The sequence below is a fragment of the Dipteris shenzhenensis genome, chromosome 25, assembly GCF_047967505.1.
Source record: "Dipteris shenzhenensis isolate YYH24624 ecotype China chromosome 25, Dip_SZ_1.0, whole genome shotgun sequence".
Lineage (NCBI taxonomy): Eukaryota > Viridiplantae > Streptophyta > Polypodiopsida > Gleicheniales > Dipteridaceae > Dipteris > Dipteris shenzhenensis.
Window position 1 is genome coordinate 44321924 of NC_141620.1, and position 20485 is coordinate 44342408.

General features: G+C 50.8%; 1 protein-coding gene across 1 annotated transcript in view; it reads left to right on the forward strand.

Annotated features, from left to right (window-relative positions):
• LOC147885929 (dynein-1-beta heavy chain, flagellar inner arm I1 complex-like) overlaps positions 1 to 20485 on the forward strand; it is a 629024-nt gene that overhangs the window by 277030 nt on the left and 331509 nt on the right. The window contains exons 37-38 of the mRNA XM_087396248.1: positions 17147 to 17542; positions 17817 to 17969. Of these exons, the coding sequence (XP_087252374.1) occupies positions 17147 to 17542; positions 17817 to 17969 (549 nt within the window). The remainder of the gene's footprint in view (positions 1 to 17146; positions 17543 to 17816; positions 17970 to 20485) is intronic.

Here is a 20485-nt window from a genome sequence, read left to right on the forward strand (position 1 = left end):
GCGGATGGTATGAGGGGAGGAGTCTGTATCTCAATTTCAGCTAGGTGGGCCCCAGATATCACCCAAGAGGGTACACTAGTGGAGAGCATGGCATGCTATGTTATTCTTCAGATTGAGAGCACAGCAGTTGGTGTTCTCAATGTGTACGCTCCCACAGATCCAGCCCGCAGACGTGCATTTTGGAGACAGCTCAGAGAGTCCCTTCCTCAGGCAGACACCTGGATTGTTGGAGAAGATTTCAACATGGTTGAATTCTCTGAAGACAGGGTGGACTTTCTGATAGGGAGAGAGTGGAGTGGGATAGTTTTGTTTTGCATGCCAGACTTCATGATGCAGCTCGATTGGACGACTTTCGTCACTTGGCTGATAGTCTTCAGTTCTCTTGGTCCGGGGTTTTCCATGGCTCTCTCTCTTTGGCTAGGCTTGACAGGTTTTACATTGGCCATTGGGGCTAAGCCAGAGGAGGACAGCCGCCCGGGTTATGTTTTATCTGACCATGCTCCAGTCCTATTACAGATTCTCCCTACCTCTCGATTGGAGAGCACAGGCTTTGTGAGAGTTCCGGACTTTGTTTTTCAGGACACATAGTTCGTGGAACAATTGAGAGAGGCTTGGTTGACAGAGGACACTCCTGAGGATCAGGGCTGGTTGATGTGGGTAGAGGGGGCTTTGGCTAGAGTCAGCATGGCCTGCCAGTTGAGGGCAAAAGAGGAGAAGGAAAAGCTCAGAATCAGAGATCGGAACGGAAGAGCGGAGGTATCCAGACTTCAAAGATTGATTCAGAGCTTTCCTCATTCTCTTTTCATCAGAGGGCAGCTTTCAGAGGCTCATGAGAGACTAGAGGAGATTCAGGGAAGGAGGGCCCAGTTCAGGTTTTACTCCCAGCAAACCTTCTGGATCCAGAAGGGGGATAGATGCTCTAGAGAAATCTTCAGGGCAGTGGGTCAGAGATACTCTTCGGACAGTCTTCGTAGACTTGTGGATGAGGCCGGGTCTCTTAGACGGATCCTCATCGACTTGTTGAGATCACTTCTGATTTCTATTCCACTCTGTACACCGCTGATCTAGTCACCGAGGAGATGATTAGAGCCAGAGAGGAGATTTGGTGTCATGTCCCCCAGATGGTTTCAGACAGGATGAGTCATGTTTTGGATAGCCCGCTATCACTCCTGGGGATCACAGATGCGTTACATGAGCTGCCCAGAGACAGATGACCGGGGGAGGACGGTCTGTCGCCCCTCCTTTTTAGAGCTCTCTAGGATACGATTGGGCCTCATCTACTTTCTACCTTTTCAGAGGCTCTAGATAGGTCCTACGTAATTGGAGACCCATCACACTTTTAGGGACAGCCTACAAGATCCTAGCGAAGACCTTGGCCCTTTGTTTCAAGCCTATGCTGCTAGATATCATTATTGCAATCGATTGAACCATTCTCAGACACTGGCTATGCAAGCAAGCGAGGTGCAGAGAGCCCAAGCAGAAGAGCTTACTGGGCGAACGAGAGTCAGTAGGAGATTGCAGTTCACCTTCTCGATTTTGAGAAGGCTTATGACAGGGTGGACTAGGGTTTCTTGGAGGGCACTATGAGGAGGCTAGGCTTCAGTGATAGATGGATTTTATGGGTCTCCTTACTTTACTCTCACTCTTCTAGCAGGATGGTGGTCTGTGGAGGCAGAGGACCGGCTTTTCAGCTATCCAGATCGGTACGACATGGATGCCCGCACCTTACCTTTTCCTTTTCGTAGCAGAGGCTATGAGATACTTTATGCAGGCTACCAGTCATGGTACTTTGAGCCTACATCTGCCTATCCGGCGGGAGCAGGAGCTACTGGAATCACTTTTGGGGCATCAGTAGAGCCAGGAAAGTCTCCTACTTTCTTTGGCTCACTATACATAGGGGCATACCTGTGGGTACTTGGCTCTAGCAGATGGGTAGACCCTCCTTGTGTAGGCGTTGTCAGCTTGCAGAGGAATCTAGCAAGCACTGTTTATGGAGTTGCATCAGCTCTAGAGTGGTATGGACAGGTATCTTCAGGTTGTTCTCATATGTCACATCTGAGTCCTTTCTGATGACGTGGGGCGCTGCTCTTTGGGGGAGAGGATCTGGAGCCTTTACTCTCTTTGAGTCAGAGCCAGGAGACTTCGGTTTCTTCATGCAGCGTCGCCATAGACGGGGTCCCATGGAGACCAGCATCATGGAGCCACAGGATTTACTTTTGGTACCGGTACCAGCACATGATTCCATGCCTACTTCAGCTGCAGGGTCAGCCTGGGAGGTGATTTCTAGCATTACCCTATGGCGGATATGGTGTTCGCGATGTTCTTTTGTCCTTGGGGACCATTTATGCACAGAGGCAGACACTCTCGCTTCCATTTGGGCAGAGATTATCTTCACTCTTAGGAGTCAGTGGGAGCGGTGTACAGGCACCTCTTTGGCAGCTCGTGGGAGACTTATATCCTTCATGAGGACATGGGACTGCTCTTTATTTTTTCACTTGACCCCTTTTGGGATGTCGTGGCATTTTAGACCACCTCCATGGCTTTTTTGCCACATTGTTGAGGCTAGGGATAGAGTACTTTCTCTCCCACCTGTTGTATGATTTGTTTTGAATGGAATATATCACTCTTTTATTTAATGTCCCTTTTGTTGTCATCTAGGCTGCTGATTTTTTTCTTTCCCCTCATTTTTTTTGGTCATGTTGTCCTGTTTTCATGCCTATGCTTGTTGTTTTGTAGTTTCTTTTCTGAGCCTCAAGGTGAGCCTCAAGGTTGGGCGAAGGGCACGATTCGCTTCATTTCTGCAGCAAGAAAAGGGAGTGTATGAATGGGCAGAAACAGGGAAGAGGTAGCAATGCAACGGGGGAGCAATGCATGGGGGGGACTGAGTAGGGGGGATGGTGCTGAGTAGGAGAGGCAGGGAGGGGCTCGGTTTTGTGAGTCAAAATGCTATCCACCCAAGATGTAGTCCTTGTTGCAATCTATAATACAAGATTTGATTTCCGTTCTTTGTTATTGCATGCAATTGTAATGATTAGTTTTAACAGGCTCTACATTTTAGGAGTACATGTTGTTCATCTTCTACCTCACCTGTGGGGAAGATTTTGTAGGTTCTTTCCTCTTTGGGGATCCTCGCTCTCGCCCACCTGCCCCTCTCCACCTAGAGCTGCTGCAAGAGAGACAGATCAGAGAGAAAAAGAAAGGGTATGAGCACGCAGGAGGGGAGTACGACAGGAGATAGGGGGAGAGAGGCCGGAGCGAGTGAGTTGGAGTGGGGGAACTAATAGAAGTGGAGCAAGGTTGGAGGTAGTATGAGAGTTGGAGCAGAAGAACTAGCAGAGGTTGAGCAAGGCCTCCATAGATGTAGGGGAGATGAAGCAGAGGTGGAGGGAGGCTAGAGGCCCTAATTGGGGGAGCTGGAGCAAAGTTGAATGAGAAGAAGGGCCTGATAGATAGATAGAGATGGATAGATAGATAGATAGATAAAGAGAGAGAGAGAGCTCCTACCGTGCCCCCCCTGGCTGCCCCGCTGCCTCTCCCCGCCCGCCTCCTCTGCTTCCCGTCCACACTCCCTCGACCTCCTTGCCTCCCCCTCTATGCCCGCCCTGCTGCTTCTGCCTCTCCCACTGCTTCCGCCTCCCGTCCCGCTGCTTCCCGCCTCCTTGCCCCCCGCCCGCTCCTCCCGCTTCCACCTCTGCTGTCCCCCCCCCCCCCCGGCCAGCCCCGCCACCTCCATCTCATCCACCTCCTTCTCAGCTCCCTTCTCCTCCACCTCTGCCAGCCCTACCCGCTCCCGCCGCCTCCATCTCCGCCAGCCCCACCCGCTCCTGCCACCTCCATCTCCGCCCCCTTCTCCTCCACTTCCTCCCCCCCGCCCTCTCCGCCCCTTACTCCCCCGCGTCCCCCTCCTCTCCCCTGTCGGCTGCCCTCTCACCCCCTCACTTTCTCCCTCTTCGCCTTCTTGCCCTCCTTGTGCTGGTTAAGGCAAAAAAAGAACCTTGGTGGTGACCCTTGGTCTGGCCAGAGGGGCTCTATGGCAGCACCCTCGAATCCCACAGTCGTAAATGATCTTCTTTCCCCAGCTGACAAGCAAAAGGTACAGTAGGTAGTTCAGTCCCTCCAGGACAAGGCGCTTGTTGGCAGAATTGTGGGCCTCATGCCTACACGGAGACAATTGCGAGAGTGGATCCAGGCGAGGAGGACAGTGTTTGGGAGGTGGTAGCCAGCATCACGGCTTGGAACATTTGGGTGGCTCGTTGCAGTCTTGTGATGGGAGAGCACCCGGTTCCACCCTCGGCTACCTTAGTTCCATTTGGGTGGCTCGTTGCAGTCTTGTGATGGCTCGTTGCAGTCTTGTGATGGGAGAGCACCCGGTTCCACCCTCGGCTACCTTAGTTCCATTTGGCAGGATATCATTTACACTCTACGGTCCACCCGGGAGCATGGGACTCTAGGCTCGAGGGCAACTATTGAGAGGCGTGCTCGATTATGCAAGGCTTGGCCTACATGTGTTTTCTACATCTTCACTCCACGAGGGATTTACTGGCTGTATAGTCCCCCCACTTGGCTGTTAGCCCCAGTTCCAGAGATCCCCTAGGTAGTGAGCTGGGCTTCTCTGGAACAGGCCGGTTTCTTTCTTTCAACCTTTTCCAGTTTTTTTTCATACTCAGCACCTTCGGGGCTGCTATCTTGTATGAAATCTTTCAAGCATTAATAGAAGGTTCCTTTCTTTGGAAAAAAAATAGATAGATAGATAGATAGATAGCGAGAGAGAGAGAGAGAGAGAGAGAGAGAGAGAGAGAGTATGATTGTATTAAGTGCACATGAGACCTTTTAGGATCTATGAGACTAGTGACCACTCTTAAACTAATAGTGGTCTTTTACATCCATTGAAATAAACATCTTACAAGGTTGTTATGTAGTTAGTATTGTTGGAATATGAAGCCAAAGTGAGTCAAAAATGTGTGTTCTAGGTGGTCTAGGTGGTGTTTTATAGTCTAGTGAGTCCTAGATGTGCCACGTGTCATATTGGGAGATATCCCATAGACATTGTGACTTTCTAGAGTCTAGTGTCACACTATATAGTGTTTTACTTGTCTATTGTCTATTACATCAGTCAACATCAAGCTATCAATACATTGTGAGTATTTTGGTTATTGCCTTGCATTTGTACTTTCCTTCCTTTCCATTTTGCCTTTCATTATGCTTTTCATATTTCCATTCCGTTCCTAGCTAGCTACCATGTCTCTGTCACATCTTGGTCACATTTCTGTCACATGAATGACATGAGTAGAGCTATATGTGAGCAATATGTGAGCAATAATGGACTAGAGTGGCACATGAGTAGGACTTTGACTAGAGCAGTAAATGTCGAGGCATGTCAAACGTGGACCGACCTTGGCCAGCTGAGCCGACCTTGGTCAGAGTAAAATACTAGCACACTACACTGCAGCAATCAAGGGAGCTCAGATGGTGCACATGGTGTGGACATGGGAAATTGTATCACTAGACCACCAATAGGAAGCATGAAGGGGATTTTTAGCAGCAGCGAGAAGAAGCCGACGATGAGGGGAAGGTGAAGAGGGGCAAAGGAGAGGGGATGGGGGCATTCTAGCATAGGCACATTCGGGTTTCAGTCAAGAGCTCGCCTAGTGTATCTGCCATCTTGTGTAACTCTGATTAGTGTGTGATTCATTCCTCCTAATGAACTTTACTTCTTCCCATCTATGCTCGCTACTCTAACTCTTCTTTCTACTGTGTTCTCCTTCCTCATCTCCCTTCACTTGGTATAATAGACCCTGTGTCATGTGGCTCGAGTTTCGTCTTATTCACGTTGAACTTTTGTGTTCTCCCTCTCATTCACCACCTCCCAAGGATTCTTGCACTCTTCTTGGTTTAGCAATTGCACGTCACTCGCACCGTTGTCTACCCAGACCAGTACTACGTTGTACTTGCACCATCACTGATAGCATAGATGCTTGCACCTTCACTCAGCGATCTACCACACCAGTGCTTACGACCCTTTGGAGCTTCACATTCACACCCGATATTGACCGTTTCACACACTCTTGCACCTCATACCAGTGGCCTTAGGCCTCCGGTAACACCTTTGGAAGAGATCGGACCTCCCTTTAGACAAGTCTCACCCACTTGCCCCCTCTTTACCTCTAGATCATGTGAACTGGCTCCAAATTTGCAGATTAGATATCTTTTGGAACATTGATATGTCTTCCCCGATGTATTTTTCCATCTGTAGCTGTCCATTCTGTGAATTTCCTGTTTGTAGAACTGCATTTTTGTCCCCGGGCCATGCTAAAATTTCTATAGCATTTTTAGAGTCACTATCCCCCTGATTTCACATGCATCTTCTAGTATATCAGTAAGGAGGCTCCATACCCTAAGGATGATATGATACGATTGTATTAAAGTACTCTTGAGACCCAAGAAGATCTATAGGATTAGAACCCACTATAAAAACAATGGTAGCTCTTCACATCCTACAGTTTTTGGAAATTCCTAAGTTGTTATTATGTGCTTGGCCAGCTGGTCAGCCATGTCCACAAATTTATCGTGGTGTCCCAAAATTTTGCTTCAAGTATGCACCCAATTACTTGGCTGGATGACTCAAAAGGACTCTTAGGTTAAGGACATTGCTACTGTACTTTTCCCTATATTTGTCCATCATATGCACATATGTTGTACAATGAAAGAGTGTGTTCTCTTCATTTTCTATTTCCCCTGTTGGCAAGATTTTACATATTCTCGCCTCCCTTGAAATTCTTGGTCTAGTCCATCTACCTTTTTTCACTTCTAAATCAGGGGAGCTGGTTCTTATTATGCAAATTATTTTTTTTTTTTCTGCCGAAAAAACAGTGCTAATTATATTACTTCGAGAACAAGATACAAGAGGTCAGCTTATAGCTGACGGGCTGCGTTCACAAATCAGACGCAGCCCTAAAAGGTAGCAAAATAAACCATCCTCTCACGGAGGGATAAGACGAGTATGAATGAACAGCCATCGGGGTGGAGAGTAATGCCACCGAAGGCCCTGCGTAGTCTGCGCGAAGAAGAGGCCCTGTGTGTCCCAAGCCCGGAGGAAGCGTCTCCGCTTCTCCTGACCGGCCCGGGAGTCTCCCTGAATCTGGTCCCACTGGCCTCTGAGAGTATGAATAATCTCACTCCAAATCTCCGCCATGATCTGGGCAGTCGATAAGGAGGTGCTACCTAGGATCTGCGCGCAGCGCGAGGTCCAGATGTGCCACCCTGTGATGCTGCTAATAATCTCCCAGACTGGCTGCCTCTCCCGGACTCCTGTATCAGCCTCTGCTAGGTGCTGTGGGATACCCTCGAGCGGTCCCCACGTCCCCTGTGTAATAAGGAAAGTGGGGTCCTGCTGGCATGCCTCGAATAAGTGATGAAGACCAGGTGCGGTGCTGCACCAGCAGAACGCGCCCCAAGTGATCAATCCTAGCTCTGGTGCTGCGCGAGTAAGAATCCCAAAAGTCCACCTCCACACTTCCTGGGCGCGAGTGCAGCTCCACAGGCAGTGTTTTGGTGTCTCCTCATCCGCATGGCAAATCTGGCAGCAACCGTCCTGGCCTATCTGCCTCAACCAGCTCCCCACTGGAAGACCTTTGTGGGCAAGAAGCCACAGGAAGTATGAGATCTTCCGCGGCCGCCAGCTCTCCCACAAGGCCTTCCAGAATGCCTGCAAAAAGAACCTGGAAATACCCTGTGCGTACCAGCTGGGTCGCTGGGTGGGGGGGCGGCTCTGCATCCTCCCGAGAACTCGCCTGCCCAGAGTCGTACTGTAGCGAAGAAGGAGGTCGGCCCCTGTCCTGTCACAATCTCTGGCCACCACCACTCTCCTGGGTCCCACTCAAGCTCTGACAAGGCCCGCCCCTCCCAGAGCCAAAGACGCCAAAGCTGCACCTGGTCCTGCTCGATGCTAGGGTCGGTACGCCAGACCTTCCCCAAGAGGCCTACGACCCGAACCCTCTGCCACGGGAGTAGGGGGTCGATGAGCGCACCCTCTCTCCTGAGTCGTCCATCCCCAGAAACCGCGAAGAAGGAGATAGAGGAGTCATCCATACGTCCTGCGATCACCAGTGGAATGCCACGGGGGGTGAACTGTCCCAGCCAGCGGGTGTCACCAGGCATGAGGATCTGATGCTCAGGTGGAACCAACCAAGCAGCTAGGATCGCACCGTCGATCTCCGTGCGTCTCGCCTGGGCTCCACGTGCACCTCCAGCTGCGTCTGCAAGATCAGTCATCTCCAGATGTCTGTACGTATCCCTCCAAACACGAAGGGATCGGGCTGGCCCCCTCATCCAGCCGTCCCACCTGATATGTGATCTCTCCCCCAACTGAAGGCCCTTGGCATCTCTGACCTGACCGTTCCAGATAAGCGGCTGGCGATCGATCTCCTCCTGACAGCTGGGAGGGGACTGAATGAGACTGAGGCGGAGCCGCCTCCAAACCATGAGGAGGCTACGAACGAGTGGGGAGCGGGGCGGAGGTGAAGATCCACCTGAGGGACGGTAGCCACTCTCCACCTCGGCGCGGGACACAAGAGCCGACTCCCTGCTGAAGTAACATCTTCCACGTTTGTCCCCCTGGGGTCAAACCGCGAATGATAAGCTTGCCTAACAAGGCCTGACTCTGAAGCTCTGGATCAATGACCCCCAGGCCACCCTCAGCCTGCGGAAGAATGACTGTCTGCCAAGCAACCCTGGCTCTGGTATCTCTATGCCCATCCTCCCCAGACCAAAGGAAGTTCCGAACCAACCTCCTGAGCTGTGCCACGCTGGATCTCGAGAAGCACCAGCAGGAAGCCACATACCAAGCCGTGGCTAGGAGGACCTGGTTAACTACCAAGGCACGACCTGCAAGGGAGAGCTTAGCAGTGCTCCAGAAAGCAGCTTCCGTCGGATGGAGTCTAGCACCGGGAGAAACTGCTGAGCTGGCATGATGTCTAGGCCAACCTGGAAGCCAAGGTATCTAGCTGTCTGTCCACGTGGAATCCATTTGAAACCCAGAAATCGCTCCCACTGAGAACACGCCCCCGGGTCTGTGAGAAAACCAACTGATTTGTTCCAGTTGATTTTCGCACCAGCGGCCGAGCAGAAAACCTCCAGGGCCATCCGCACCCTCTCTAGCATCCTCTCATCGTCCTGGACATAAAGGGCTGTATCATCTGCGTACTCTGAGTCCAAAAGCTCCGTGTCCTCCCGGAGTGGAAGGCGAACACCCCTGAGTCCTGTGGACCTCGCCCGAAGGTAGTAAGTCATGGCCTCGGCGAAGAAGAGAAACAGGTAAGGAGCCAGGGGGCAGCCCTGACGTACTGATCTCTCCAAGCTAAAGCGCTCACCCATCCTGCCTCCAATGATGACTCTGCTAGACGCTGTCCTGTACAAAGCTGAGATACCCTGAATCCAACCTGCCGGGAAACCTAGCCGCTCCAGAGTCCCCTCCAAAAAGGACCAGTCCACGCGATCGTAGGCCTTCTCGAAGTCGAGAAGTAAAATGGCAAGGTGTGATCCGCTATACTGAGCCCACTCCGCCGCCTCTGAAAAGGTGAAGACATTATCCAGGATACTGCGATCCTGGACAAAGCCTGTCTGAGTGTCATGGAAGAGGTCTGGGAGTAGAGGCCGAACTCTGGCACTGATCATCTTGGCGAGGATTTTGTAGGCAGTGGTAAGGAGAGTGATCGGACGCCACTGGCGGATCTCCTGTCTATCTCCTCCCTTCGGGATGAGGCAAATCAGTCCTGAGGAAAGGCTCTCTGGCATCTGACCGCTGCTGAAAATCCCCTGCAGAGCTGCAAGGAGGGGCTGATGGATCTGGTCCCAGAAGGAGGTGAAAAATGCTCGGGATAGCCCATCCTCACCTGGGCATTTCTGTCCGTCGATAGCCATCAAGGCCTCCAACATCTCATCCAAGGTGAACGGCGCCAACAACGTCGCCTGCATGCTAGGCTGGACCAGGGGTGGAATGTGCCTCCACACCTCCTCACGGGCACGACTAGCACGAGGGGCAAGTGGCTCCTGCTGGAAGAGGGTCCTGTAGAAGTCAGTGGCCAACCCTAGGACCTCCCCCGGATCCGTAACGATGTGACCATCCGCTGTCCTGAGACTCCGAAGTTGATCACCTGCAGCTCTCTGGCCATGCGTCCTGAAGAACTCCCTGCACATCCGGTCACCCTTCCGGGCCCAGAAGGAGAGAGAGGCGTGATAGGAAAACTCGGAGCGACGCTGGAGGGTCTCCTCCAGGAGGGCTCTGGCTCGAAGGGCCTGGATCCGAAGCTCCTCCGAGCCCGGGGAAGCCTGCTGGAGTCGCTGAATGGAGGCGAGGTCCCTCCGAAGAGCTCTCTCTCTGCCCCACCAATCCTGTCGAACTTGTAGGGTTGCGAGCTGGCAGATCTGGCTGGACTCCTGCAGAGCCTGCGCGGCCGAGTCTACCAGATCCACGCCCTCCCCCCAGTCTCTGTCCCAAAGACTGCAAATGCTGCTGCGCACGTCCACCCTCGAGAAGATGGAGTCGGGAATCCTGCATGATCGGGGGGGGAGAGTCTGGGCTGCCGAATCTAATGATAGGAGCACAGGCGCATGGTCGGAGAGTGTCGTCCCTGGAACTATACCCGCCTGGCCGCCTCTACTGATGGCCCAATCACTGACATAAAATCTATCAAGCCTCTCCAAGAGTCTGCCTCCTTCCCTGCGGAAGCCCCAAGAGAAGTCCAGGCTCCCGTGCCAACGCCGGAAGGACGGGTCTCTCCAACTGTCCCTCCCTCCTGTCGCGAAGATGAAAGAGTCCCAAGCTGACTGCTCTGCCTGAGCCATACCTGTGAACTCCGGATCTCTACCCTGCTGGTCCTCCAAGGTCTCCAGGTTGTTGAAGTCTCCTCCAACAATCCAGGAATCCATGTCTGGAAGAATCCCTGTAAGTGTCCTCCAGAAGGTGGCTCTGCATCGGAGGTCTGTGGGAGCATAAATGTTGAGGATTCCTATTTTGGATCCCTCCAAATTCAGGCCTACCCAAAGGGCTCGGCCTGGGATCAACGTGCCGTGACCGAAAACTTCCTGGGCTAACTGCTCGCACACGGAGGTACAGACACCCCCACTCCTCCCCTGTGCGCCGATCGAAGGCTCCCAATAAGTGTAGGAACGTCCAGGGAGAACCTTCCCGCAGCTACGGGAATGAGCCGCAGAAAGCTTGTGCTCCTGGAGCAAAAGTACATCCAATCGACCAATCACTGCAGGCTGAAGTTCCTGTCGCAAAATGAGCTTCCTGGGACCACGGGTGCCTGAAGAGTGAAACCCGTTCACATTCCAGGATACGAGGTGTAGGCTCATGGAGAGGGACGGGGGGCTGCGAACAACTGTCTGCTCGCGGTCGAAGTCGAAGAAGAATCAGACATATCGGAATGGAGGCGCTGCCGCTTATGAGAAGGTTTGGAGGGGGAGACGGGGTCGTCCTGCCCGTTCTTCAACACCTTCAGCAATGGCGAGAGGCCTCTGGTGCCATGAGCAAATGCTTTCTCGAGCCAGCTCGAGATCTCTGAAGTGGTCATCCCGTAGAAGGTTCGGAGTTTCTGTTGGGACCAAGCTCTGACATCCTGGGGGAGAGGCCATGACAGGGGGGGTCTGAGGATCACAATCAGTCGGAAGCGTTTGGCGGCGCAACGCCACCGCAGGCACACATCGCCCTCGGACCACTGAGTCTCGAGAAGCTGCCCATCGGACGGGCCTATCCAGGAGCAAACTTGGGCGTGTGTCTGCTCTATGAGAGCCTCCCAAACCGAGTCGTCTGTCCAGGTCTCGGTGCCATCGCTGAGGAACGTGAAAGCGAAGCTAGGGCCATCCCTGGGAGCCAAGGCAGCAATCTTCCCATCCGCCCCTTTGCGGAGCAGGAAGATACTAATGTCGAGACAAGCCGGGAAGGTCCCAAGGTTGGCCACATCCAGGTAGTCCCAGGGGCCAGATCTGTAAAAGTCTCGAGGAAGCTCTCTCTCCTGGAGCTGAGACCCAGCTGAGTCTGCCACTAAGGGGCTAGCGGGAAGGGAAGCCTGCTCCACTGGTGGTATAGACTCCGGGTGTCCTGCCAGCGGGGGGGGAGGGGGAGGAGGCTGCGGGATAGGCGACTCGGACTCCACGGAGGCGACTGGCGGAGAAGGTGGAGGAGGTGGAGCGGGGGCTGCACTCGGCTGGAAAGCCGACGGTGCAGCTAACTCTGTAGGAGAGGCGAGGGGGACGGGGGGGGGGGGGGGGGGATGGGGATGCATCTGGAACTGGGGCTGAGGGGGAGGAGGAGGAGACTGAGGAAGAGGAGGCGGGGGGGGAAACTGGGGAGAAGGCGGGGGAGCGGGAGAGAGGGGGATCTGAGGCTGTGGAGGGCGGGCTGCCGTCGAAGAAGAAGCTCTCCCAGGTCCCTGGGGCGTCTGCCTGTCAGGTCTCTGGAGTGCTGCTGCAGGAAGGGTAACCTTTGCCCCCTTGCCTTTATCCGAAATCTTCTTGTTCTTTCCTCTTTTCCTTCGAACCTCAGTCCAACCGCCCACTACCTCTGAACCAGACTCCGGCTGCCTCGGCTCCTCCTGACGTGGCTGTCCGGGGGGGGGGGGGGGGCGGAGGGGGCGGGGGCGGGGGGGGTCGAGACGAGCTGGCGAAGCGTGGACAAGCAGCCACCAAGTGCCCAAAGCCGTGGCACCACAGGCACTGACCTGGCTGTCCGGTGACTATCATGCTCTGGGTGATGCTGCCGGCACCTGTCACAATCTCGATCACTGCAGGGAGAGTCGCAGGATCCGCCACAGCCACACGGACTCGGGGAGCTCCTGCCGTGGTCACCGCGTCGGCAAAGGTGTCGTGCATAACCCAGCCAAAATGGGAGCCCAAGTCCCTGACAATCGGCCGCAACTCAGTAGCAAGCCCTGGAAAAACTAGTGTCACTGGGTGGCAAGGTATACGGAACCGAACATCGAAATCCGCTGCGCTGAATCCACGGTACCACGGGACTATCATGATTATCTTCCCATCCACCGATGTGGGGGAACCGACAATCAGGTTGCTCGCAGCTTTCTCATTGGAGAGTTTGAGCCAGAAGATGCCCCTTCCCATAAGGGCCACCTCCTCAATATGGCCATCCTCTAGCAGGAGAGTGGACTGGAGCCAGTCCCTGATGGTAGACCTGGAGGGGGAGTGTCCAATGACTCTACCGTAAACAGAGGTACGAGCAAAGTCAATGGCAACCTCCTGAACACGAGATGATTGTTGCTCTGTCAGGATAACGCGGTAGGCATCTGGAGAGGGAGGGTCCGACTGGGCCTCCGGATCCGGGCAGGGGGCCGCCATACCGCCAAGACTAACTGCAAGCTTCCGATGAGGAAAAAACAGGCTGCCACCCAAGAAGGGGGACGAAGCGGGAGGTGGAGCCTGGGGGTGAGGCGGGCGAGACGAAGTGAGGGGGTGGGGGGGTCGGAACGGAGGGCGGGGTGAGGCTGCGGGGTGCGGGGAATACGGAAGGGCGCGGAAGGGCGGGGGGGGCGGGGTTGGAGTGGCGGGGGCGGAGAGGTGAAGCGGGGGGCGGGGAGAGCGGAATGGAGGCGGGGGGGCGGGTGAAGCGAGGGGGGTCGGCGGGTGAGGCGGAGCGGCGAGAGGGGGGGGGGGGTGAGGTGAAGCGAGGGGGGGGGGTTGGGTGAAGCGAGGTGAGGCGGAGGGGCGGGGTGGAAGAGAGCGGAGGGGGGGGGTGAGGGAAGCTGAGACGAGGGAGAGGGGGGGGGAGTGGAGGCGAGGGGGGGGGCGGCAATGGTGAGGTGAGATGGAGCGGAGGGGCGGGGCGAGAGAGCAGCGAGGGGGCGGGTTGGAGCGGGGCGGAGGGCGAGGGAGCAGCGAGGGGGCGGGATGGAGCGGAGGCGAGGCGAGGGCGAGGGCGGGTTGGAGCGGAGGGGGCGGGTTGGAGCGGAGGGGGCGGGTTGGAGCGAGGGGGCGGGTTGGAGCGAGGGGGCGGGTTGGAGCGGAGGCGAGGGGGCGGGTTGGAGCGAGGGGGCGGGTTGGAGCGGAGGCGAGGCGAGGGCGCAGCGAGGTGGGCGGCAGGTGAGGGGGAGGGGGGACGGGGGTCGAGGGCGGAGGGGGAGGGGTGGGGGTGGTCGCGGCGAGGGGAGGAGCTAGGGGGAGGTAGAGCTAACGGCGAGGGGGGGAGGGGAAGCTCGCAGGAGCGCAGGCTCTCCAGCAACTTATTATTATGCAAATTATATGCCCTTTGAACATTGAAATATCTTCCCTGAGGTATCCCTGCATTTCATAATTCTCCATTGGATTGATTTCTTGCTTGTGGAATTTCAGTTTTGTTCCTAGGTCTTGCCATATTTCTGCAGCATTTTCTGCATGGCTGGTTCTCTATTTTCCTCCTATCCTCTTGGATATCCATACCATGTGTTAGGAAATGGAGTCAAGTTGAGTCAGTTTTGGTTTGTTCTATGTCCTAGTGTGAGTTTTAGTCTAATGTGTCCTATGGATGTCACGTGTCACATTGGGAGTTATCCCATATGCATTGGTGTTCATATGTGTGTGTGTGCTCTATATAAGAGCTGTACTTGTCTAGTATCAAATCAATGAAGTATCAAGTGTACAAGCTCTTTGGTCTACATGTGTGCACTTTCATTTTCTTCATTGCTCTTGCTATTTCATTTCCATTTCATTATGTGTCTCTTTGAGTATCATTATCTCTCTCCCTAGCCTACCGTCTCTCTCTCTTCCTCTCCACCATGCACCTTCAGATACTGGAGGACTCCACTCAGTTGACATCAGTTCTCTCTACTGCCTCTCGGGCAGCGTTGGGATTTTTTGTCACTCGTCTTTTTACATGTCGTCAGGAACTCATAGATCCTGATCCCTCTTTTTGAGGAGACTTTCTTTACATTGTATTGAGATGGTCCCATGGGTCAGTTTTGGCTCCCCGTGGACGTTAATAAATTCTACTACTACTACTTCATGTGGTATCAGAGCCTCCTTTCCTACCTTTCCCTTCTCCATGCTCAATCTAAAGGATGAGGGAAGCTCACAAGGGAAATCATCCTCTCCTCCATGATTAAACTCCCTTCCACTTCTTTCTCCCCATCTTGTTCTCTTCTCACCCTTAGCCTCTCCATGAGCTGCTCTTCTTCAACAAATTCAAGCTTGGAGCTGCTTCCATTAGTGAAGCTGCTGGTCTTGGAGCTCTTCATCGGGAAAATTTTACTCTAGACCCCTTTTTTAGCAAGTTCGTGGCCTCTCTACCAGCCGCCACACTGTTTTGGATGATTTACGGTTTGGTTGAGGTCATTTTTCAGCTGCCTCCTTTATCTCTAGAGTTGCCCACCTCTATTTCTGCTCACTCTGAAGAGCAAATCCAGTGCTGAAATCTGAGAAAAACAGTCAAAACTGTGTTTTTGACCTAAAATTTGAGTTTTGAAATTTCAGGTTGGATACTCAGTATTTTTTGGGACTTTCATGATCAGAGGGTTTCTGAGTGCTCCTAGGACACTTTCCTGCAACAAATTTTGAAAAGCCCTAAACTTTTTCCTAATTTTATACCAAAACCCTAATTTTCAGAATTTAGGGCTCTGACTTTTGCAGTACTTTGGCATAATTGAAGCTTCGGACATGTAAAATTTTGGGGGATTTCTTTAAATTGATGTAATTTCATTACTATTTGGTACATTCATTTGGGCATTTTGCCTCCTTTGGGCATAATTGCTCAAATTTGAGGCTCTGTTCCGATTGGTCTCCTAGACCTCTGAGTTGATCACGCATCCATGCATGATGAGCCTCTAGGCCATGCTAGGTGAGCCTCTGAGTCTATACCATGCTCACTAGCCTCTGAGCCATGCTCACTTGCCACTGAGTTAGCATGGGAGCCATGTCCATCATTGCATAGTTTGATGACCGTCATTGTCATGTTCTGTTCTTAGTTCCATTCCAGTAGTCACTCACCTTTCCTCCATGGGGGGGTGTTAGGAAATGGAGTCAAGTTGAGTCAGTTTTGGTTTGTTCTAGTGAGTCCTAGTGTGAGTTTTACTCTAGTGTGTCCTATGGATGCCATGTGTCCCATTAGGAGTTATCCCATATGCATTGATGTTTATATGTGTGTGTGTGCTCTATATAAGAGCTGTACTTGTCTAGTGTCCAATCAATCAAGTATCAAGCCTACAATCTCTTTGGTCTACATGTGAGCACTTTCATTTTGTTCACTGCTCTTGCTATTTCATTTCCATTTTATTACGTCTCTCTTTGAGTATCATTATCTCTCTCCCTAGCCTACCGTCTCTCTGTCTCCCTCTCCAACATGCACCTTCACCATGTAGTCCCAATTGCTCCATCTAGTTGAGCCCCTCGTTGTGCAATCTTGTAATGTGCCTTACCATGATCCTATCCAAAAGCTTCTGAACTACATGCTCAACCTGCTTTCATCCTTCTGTAAAAGAGGAATTCTGAAGGCAGAGGGATTTGAGGAAGCTGCCATTTGAGCTCCTTGGGTGGCCAGACTTGGTGGATCACCATCTAATTCCATTTTGAGCTAGACTCAAAGCTAACCTTCATTTTGATCAATTCCCCCTCCACCTTTGGAGTTTTTTTTAAAACTCAGTATATATGTGTGCTCGTGTGTGCATATGTGGGAAAACAATGTTTATACGAGTGTCTTCATTCACTATCGAGTGCTGAATTTCCTTTCTATGCATGATGGAGTTGATGGTCTTTGACAGTTTGTGTGGCCATTATGAGGTTTTAAGCTGTTTGTGTTTGTCGCATGATCTGTATTAGCAAACGTACAATATCAATTATGTACACTCTGTCCTTTATGGTATTATATTTGAGTGGTGTTCTTGTGCATGGTTAAATAGTGAACATAATAGAGAGCAAGGATAGATGCCTACACATCCCTGAAAAAAACCAAAATTTCCAGAGGGGAGGAATATGAGAATGTTACCCTGGAAATGTGAAATATGACATCTGCAATTTTTCTCCTGCTGTCTTAAACCCGTTTCCTTTCATTACAAAGGTAAACGACTTAGAAACTCATAGAATCCCTTTAAACTTAAAATTTTACTTTTTAACCTTATTTTTTTAAAGAGTTTAAATGTAATGATCCACAGTATCTTGGGTTCATCAGGTCTATGATTGTATGCTTGCAAGGCATGGAAACATGCTGGTAGGAAAGACAGGCTCGGGAAAAACGGTCTCTTGGAAAACTCTTCAACGTGCTCAGGGTAGCCTCAAAGATCAAGGGATTGAAGGTTTTGAGCATGTTCATGTGCATATCATAAATCCGCTATCTCTTTCAAATGATGAAATATATGGCACATTCAATAGATTGACAAACGAGTGGACTGATGGTGTGCTTTCAAACATTACGAGGAAAGTTTGCAGTGATGAATCATCCGATAAAAAGTGGATACTATTTGACGGACCTGTGGATACGTTATGGATTGAATCTATGAATAGTTTGCTAGATGACAACAAAATCCTCACTCTCTTGAATGGAGAACGCATTTCCATGCCATCGCAGGCATGTTCTCATTTTCCTTGTAAAAAGTCTCCCTTTCAGATTTGACGTTAACAACAGATATAGTTAGAGGAGATTTGTTTTGTCCTCATGTCTATGATTTTTAATATGATTTGTTTTTCCAGAGCAAAGTCCATGTGCACTCTGAAACATAAAACACATATGTAGCTCATAGGTGTGTATGTCTACGTGCAGATGCATGCACACACATATTTTGCACTTACAATTATGTACATATATTGCAACCATTTGTTGATAAGAATTTTATAAGCTTCAGGTATCGTTGCTTTTTGAAGTTGAGGACCTCTCTCAAGCTTCACCTGCCACAGTAAGCCGTGCAGGGATGATCTATTTAAATGTGGAAGACTTGGGATGGTGGGCATATGCTGAGTCTTGGCTTCAGCAAAAAGTATCTTCTGGTTGTGATCAGGTAAATCCCTATTGTGTAAGCAAACATGATCCTAAATTTTAAATAATTCTCTTCAATGAGCCTCTTCAAATATGGTGAAGCACTCTCATGGATAGATGCAAAGTAATATGAAGATGAGAACATGCTCTATGTAGAACATATATGAGCCATTTGCAACGGTTTAATACATATGTACATATATTTTTTTTTTTTCGGTAAAAGAACCTTTCATTAAGAAGAATATACATTCGTAGCTGTCTCAAAGTGAGACAGCTACGACTCCTACGCTAAGATGCCGAAAAGAAACATAAGATAGCTGCTCTAGTAAAGAACAGCTAGTACAAGAAAGCTAAAAACAGTGAAAGAACACCTCTTCTTTTTTCATGAAAAAGAATTCTAATAAGTAAGAAATATACCAGTGTGAGCAAGCTCAAAGCGGAAATACATAATGCTGGGCATGAGAAAAAACTCCCCTAAAATAGGGAACAGAAAACTCAAAATGAGCTGAAAAGAAACTAAGGTTGAGGTTGAAAGTGCCACCTCAACCATGCTATAGTCTCAAAGAAAAAGGGGGAACCCCTCCATTCCCTAAGGAATGTAACCCTCCTGGCTGAGACTACCCGGGAAGACCCCTGCCCAACTGGTCGGTGTCAGCCCAAATATTGCCCAGAGTGTGCGAGAGATGACCTGTGTTCCGTCTAAGGCCTCTGTGCATCCGTTCGTCCAAATTTGCCAAGCAGTGATGCTAGCCAGTATCTCCCAAAAGAGGTATCTCCATTAGCATGTACTCGTCTAAGCCGAAGATAGGCACATCCTCCGAAGTATCTACACCGTGCCGACTAGAAGAGGCTGGCGAGTCAGGATGTCGCCCAAGCCATTAAGAGAGCCAGCAATGCACTAAGGGTGATAGAAGGACCACCAATTAGGAGAAAGGGAGGAGATTCTTAGAGAGGGACCCTCCAAGGCACCGTGGATGTGGATGAAGGAGGAGGGGAGGATCAAGGAGATTCATTCGGCATTCTACATTTAGGAAGGAGGGGGAGAGGAGAGTGGGAGGATAGATAGAGGCTGGAGAGCTCACTGAGAGGAGAGTGTGTGGAGAAAATAGAGGCTTGAACAACAAGCTCACCCATTGTAGCTTTGTGTCCTCTATGGGGATAGACATGTGTACTTTGGCAGATATGGCCACCTCTTGTAACTTGTGACTTATGGCTTGTGACATCGGTTGTCCATTTTAGTGACTTGTCCCGGGCAGAAGGTCACCAAGTAGAAGGTCGTTGAGCACAAACCCTAGCCGTGCCGCCTCTAGGTCATCGTCGTTTCACAAACCCTAGTTGGCCACAAGTCTGTGCCTCAAGTCGTCTAGCAGTAGGAGCGAACCCACCCCAGGGCTATGGCCCAGCATGGGGGTCAGCCTTAGCAAAGGGGCTCTCAGCACAAGCCACCCGATGGAATTCCCCAAAACAAAGCTCTTTGCTACAATCCCAAGCACCAAGAAGTCCTTCTACGCTTCTGTAGCCTCAACACTATCTCCCTATGTCTTGACCTACCCAAAGTAAATTCGATCCACATGAGCAGATTTATTTCCTACAGCAAGAACTCGGAGATGCAAAGATCCGCATTGCCTCTCTCAAGAAGACAATTACAGAAATGAAAAGCAAGGGCGAAGAGGGAATAATTCAAGAAGTTCTACAGCATGTGGTACAACAGTACCTGCACCACAGCTTGTGACCAATGTACAGGAATTGGCTATCACTCAACTCAAGTCTATTGAACATGAATTCACAGCAACGGTGAATACCAAGATCAATAAGTGTGATGCCTATGAGGAGGAGGTAAAAGAGCAAGAAATAACTGGATTATACACATAAGAAGGCTACCCGAGGATTGGACTCTAGAATGTGGAAGTATGAAAACAAAGATTGAATATCTCAAGAAGACAAATCCCCAAATTGAATGGGATCCAGAAGAAATAGATTTTGGCCACCAAAAGGGGGCACAGGCAAGAGTAATCTATCAAGACAAGACAACAAGGAACAAAGTCCTCAAACAAACCAACATGTTGAGAGGTACTAGAATATGGATTTCAGAGGAGCTCTGTAGGAACAAGAATGGAGAAGAGTTGTGAACACAAGTGAACTCCAACTAAAATGTTCAAATGAAACAATACAAGTACTCGGTATATAGTACCAAGTATTGGTCTCAACCATATAGTTGACTTATGGCCTACAACACCATATCATTGTACATATCTTTACAAATCCCCCCTCAATGATATGGTTGAAGTACTCTAGAGTCTAGTCTCAGTAGTACCTAAAGTACCATGGTTGCACAAATTCATCCAGGTGGATATAGCAACCTATGGGAGTACAAAAGAAAACAATGTCATTTTACACCCCCCCTTGACATTGTTTGTATGTCTCGTATCCCCAAGCAATGTCGATGTCGTGTGAAAAGAGGCGCTGACAGGATTTTAGTGAAGATATCGGTCACATTGTCCTCGTGGAATAATATGTGAGGTCGATGAAGCCATTTGT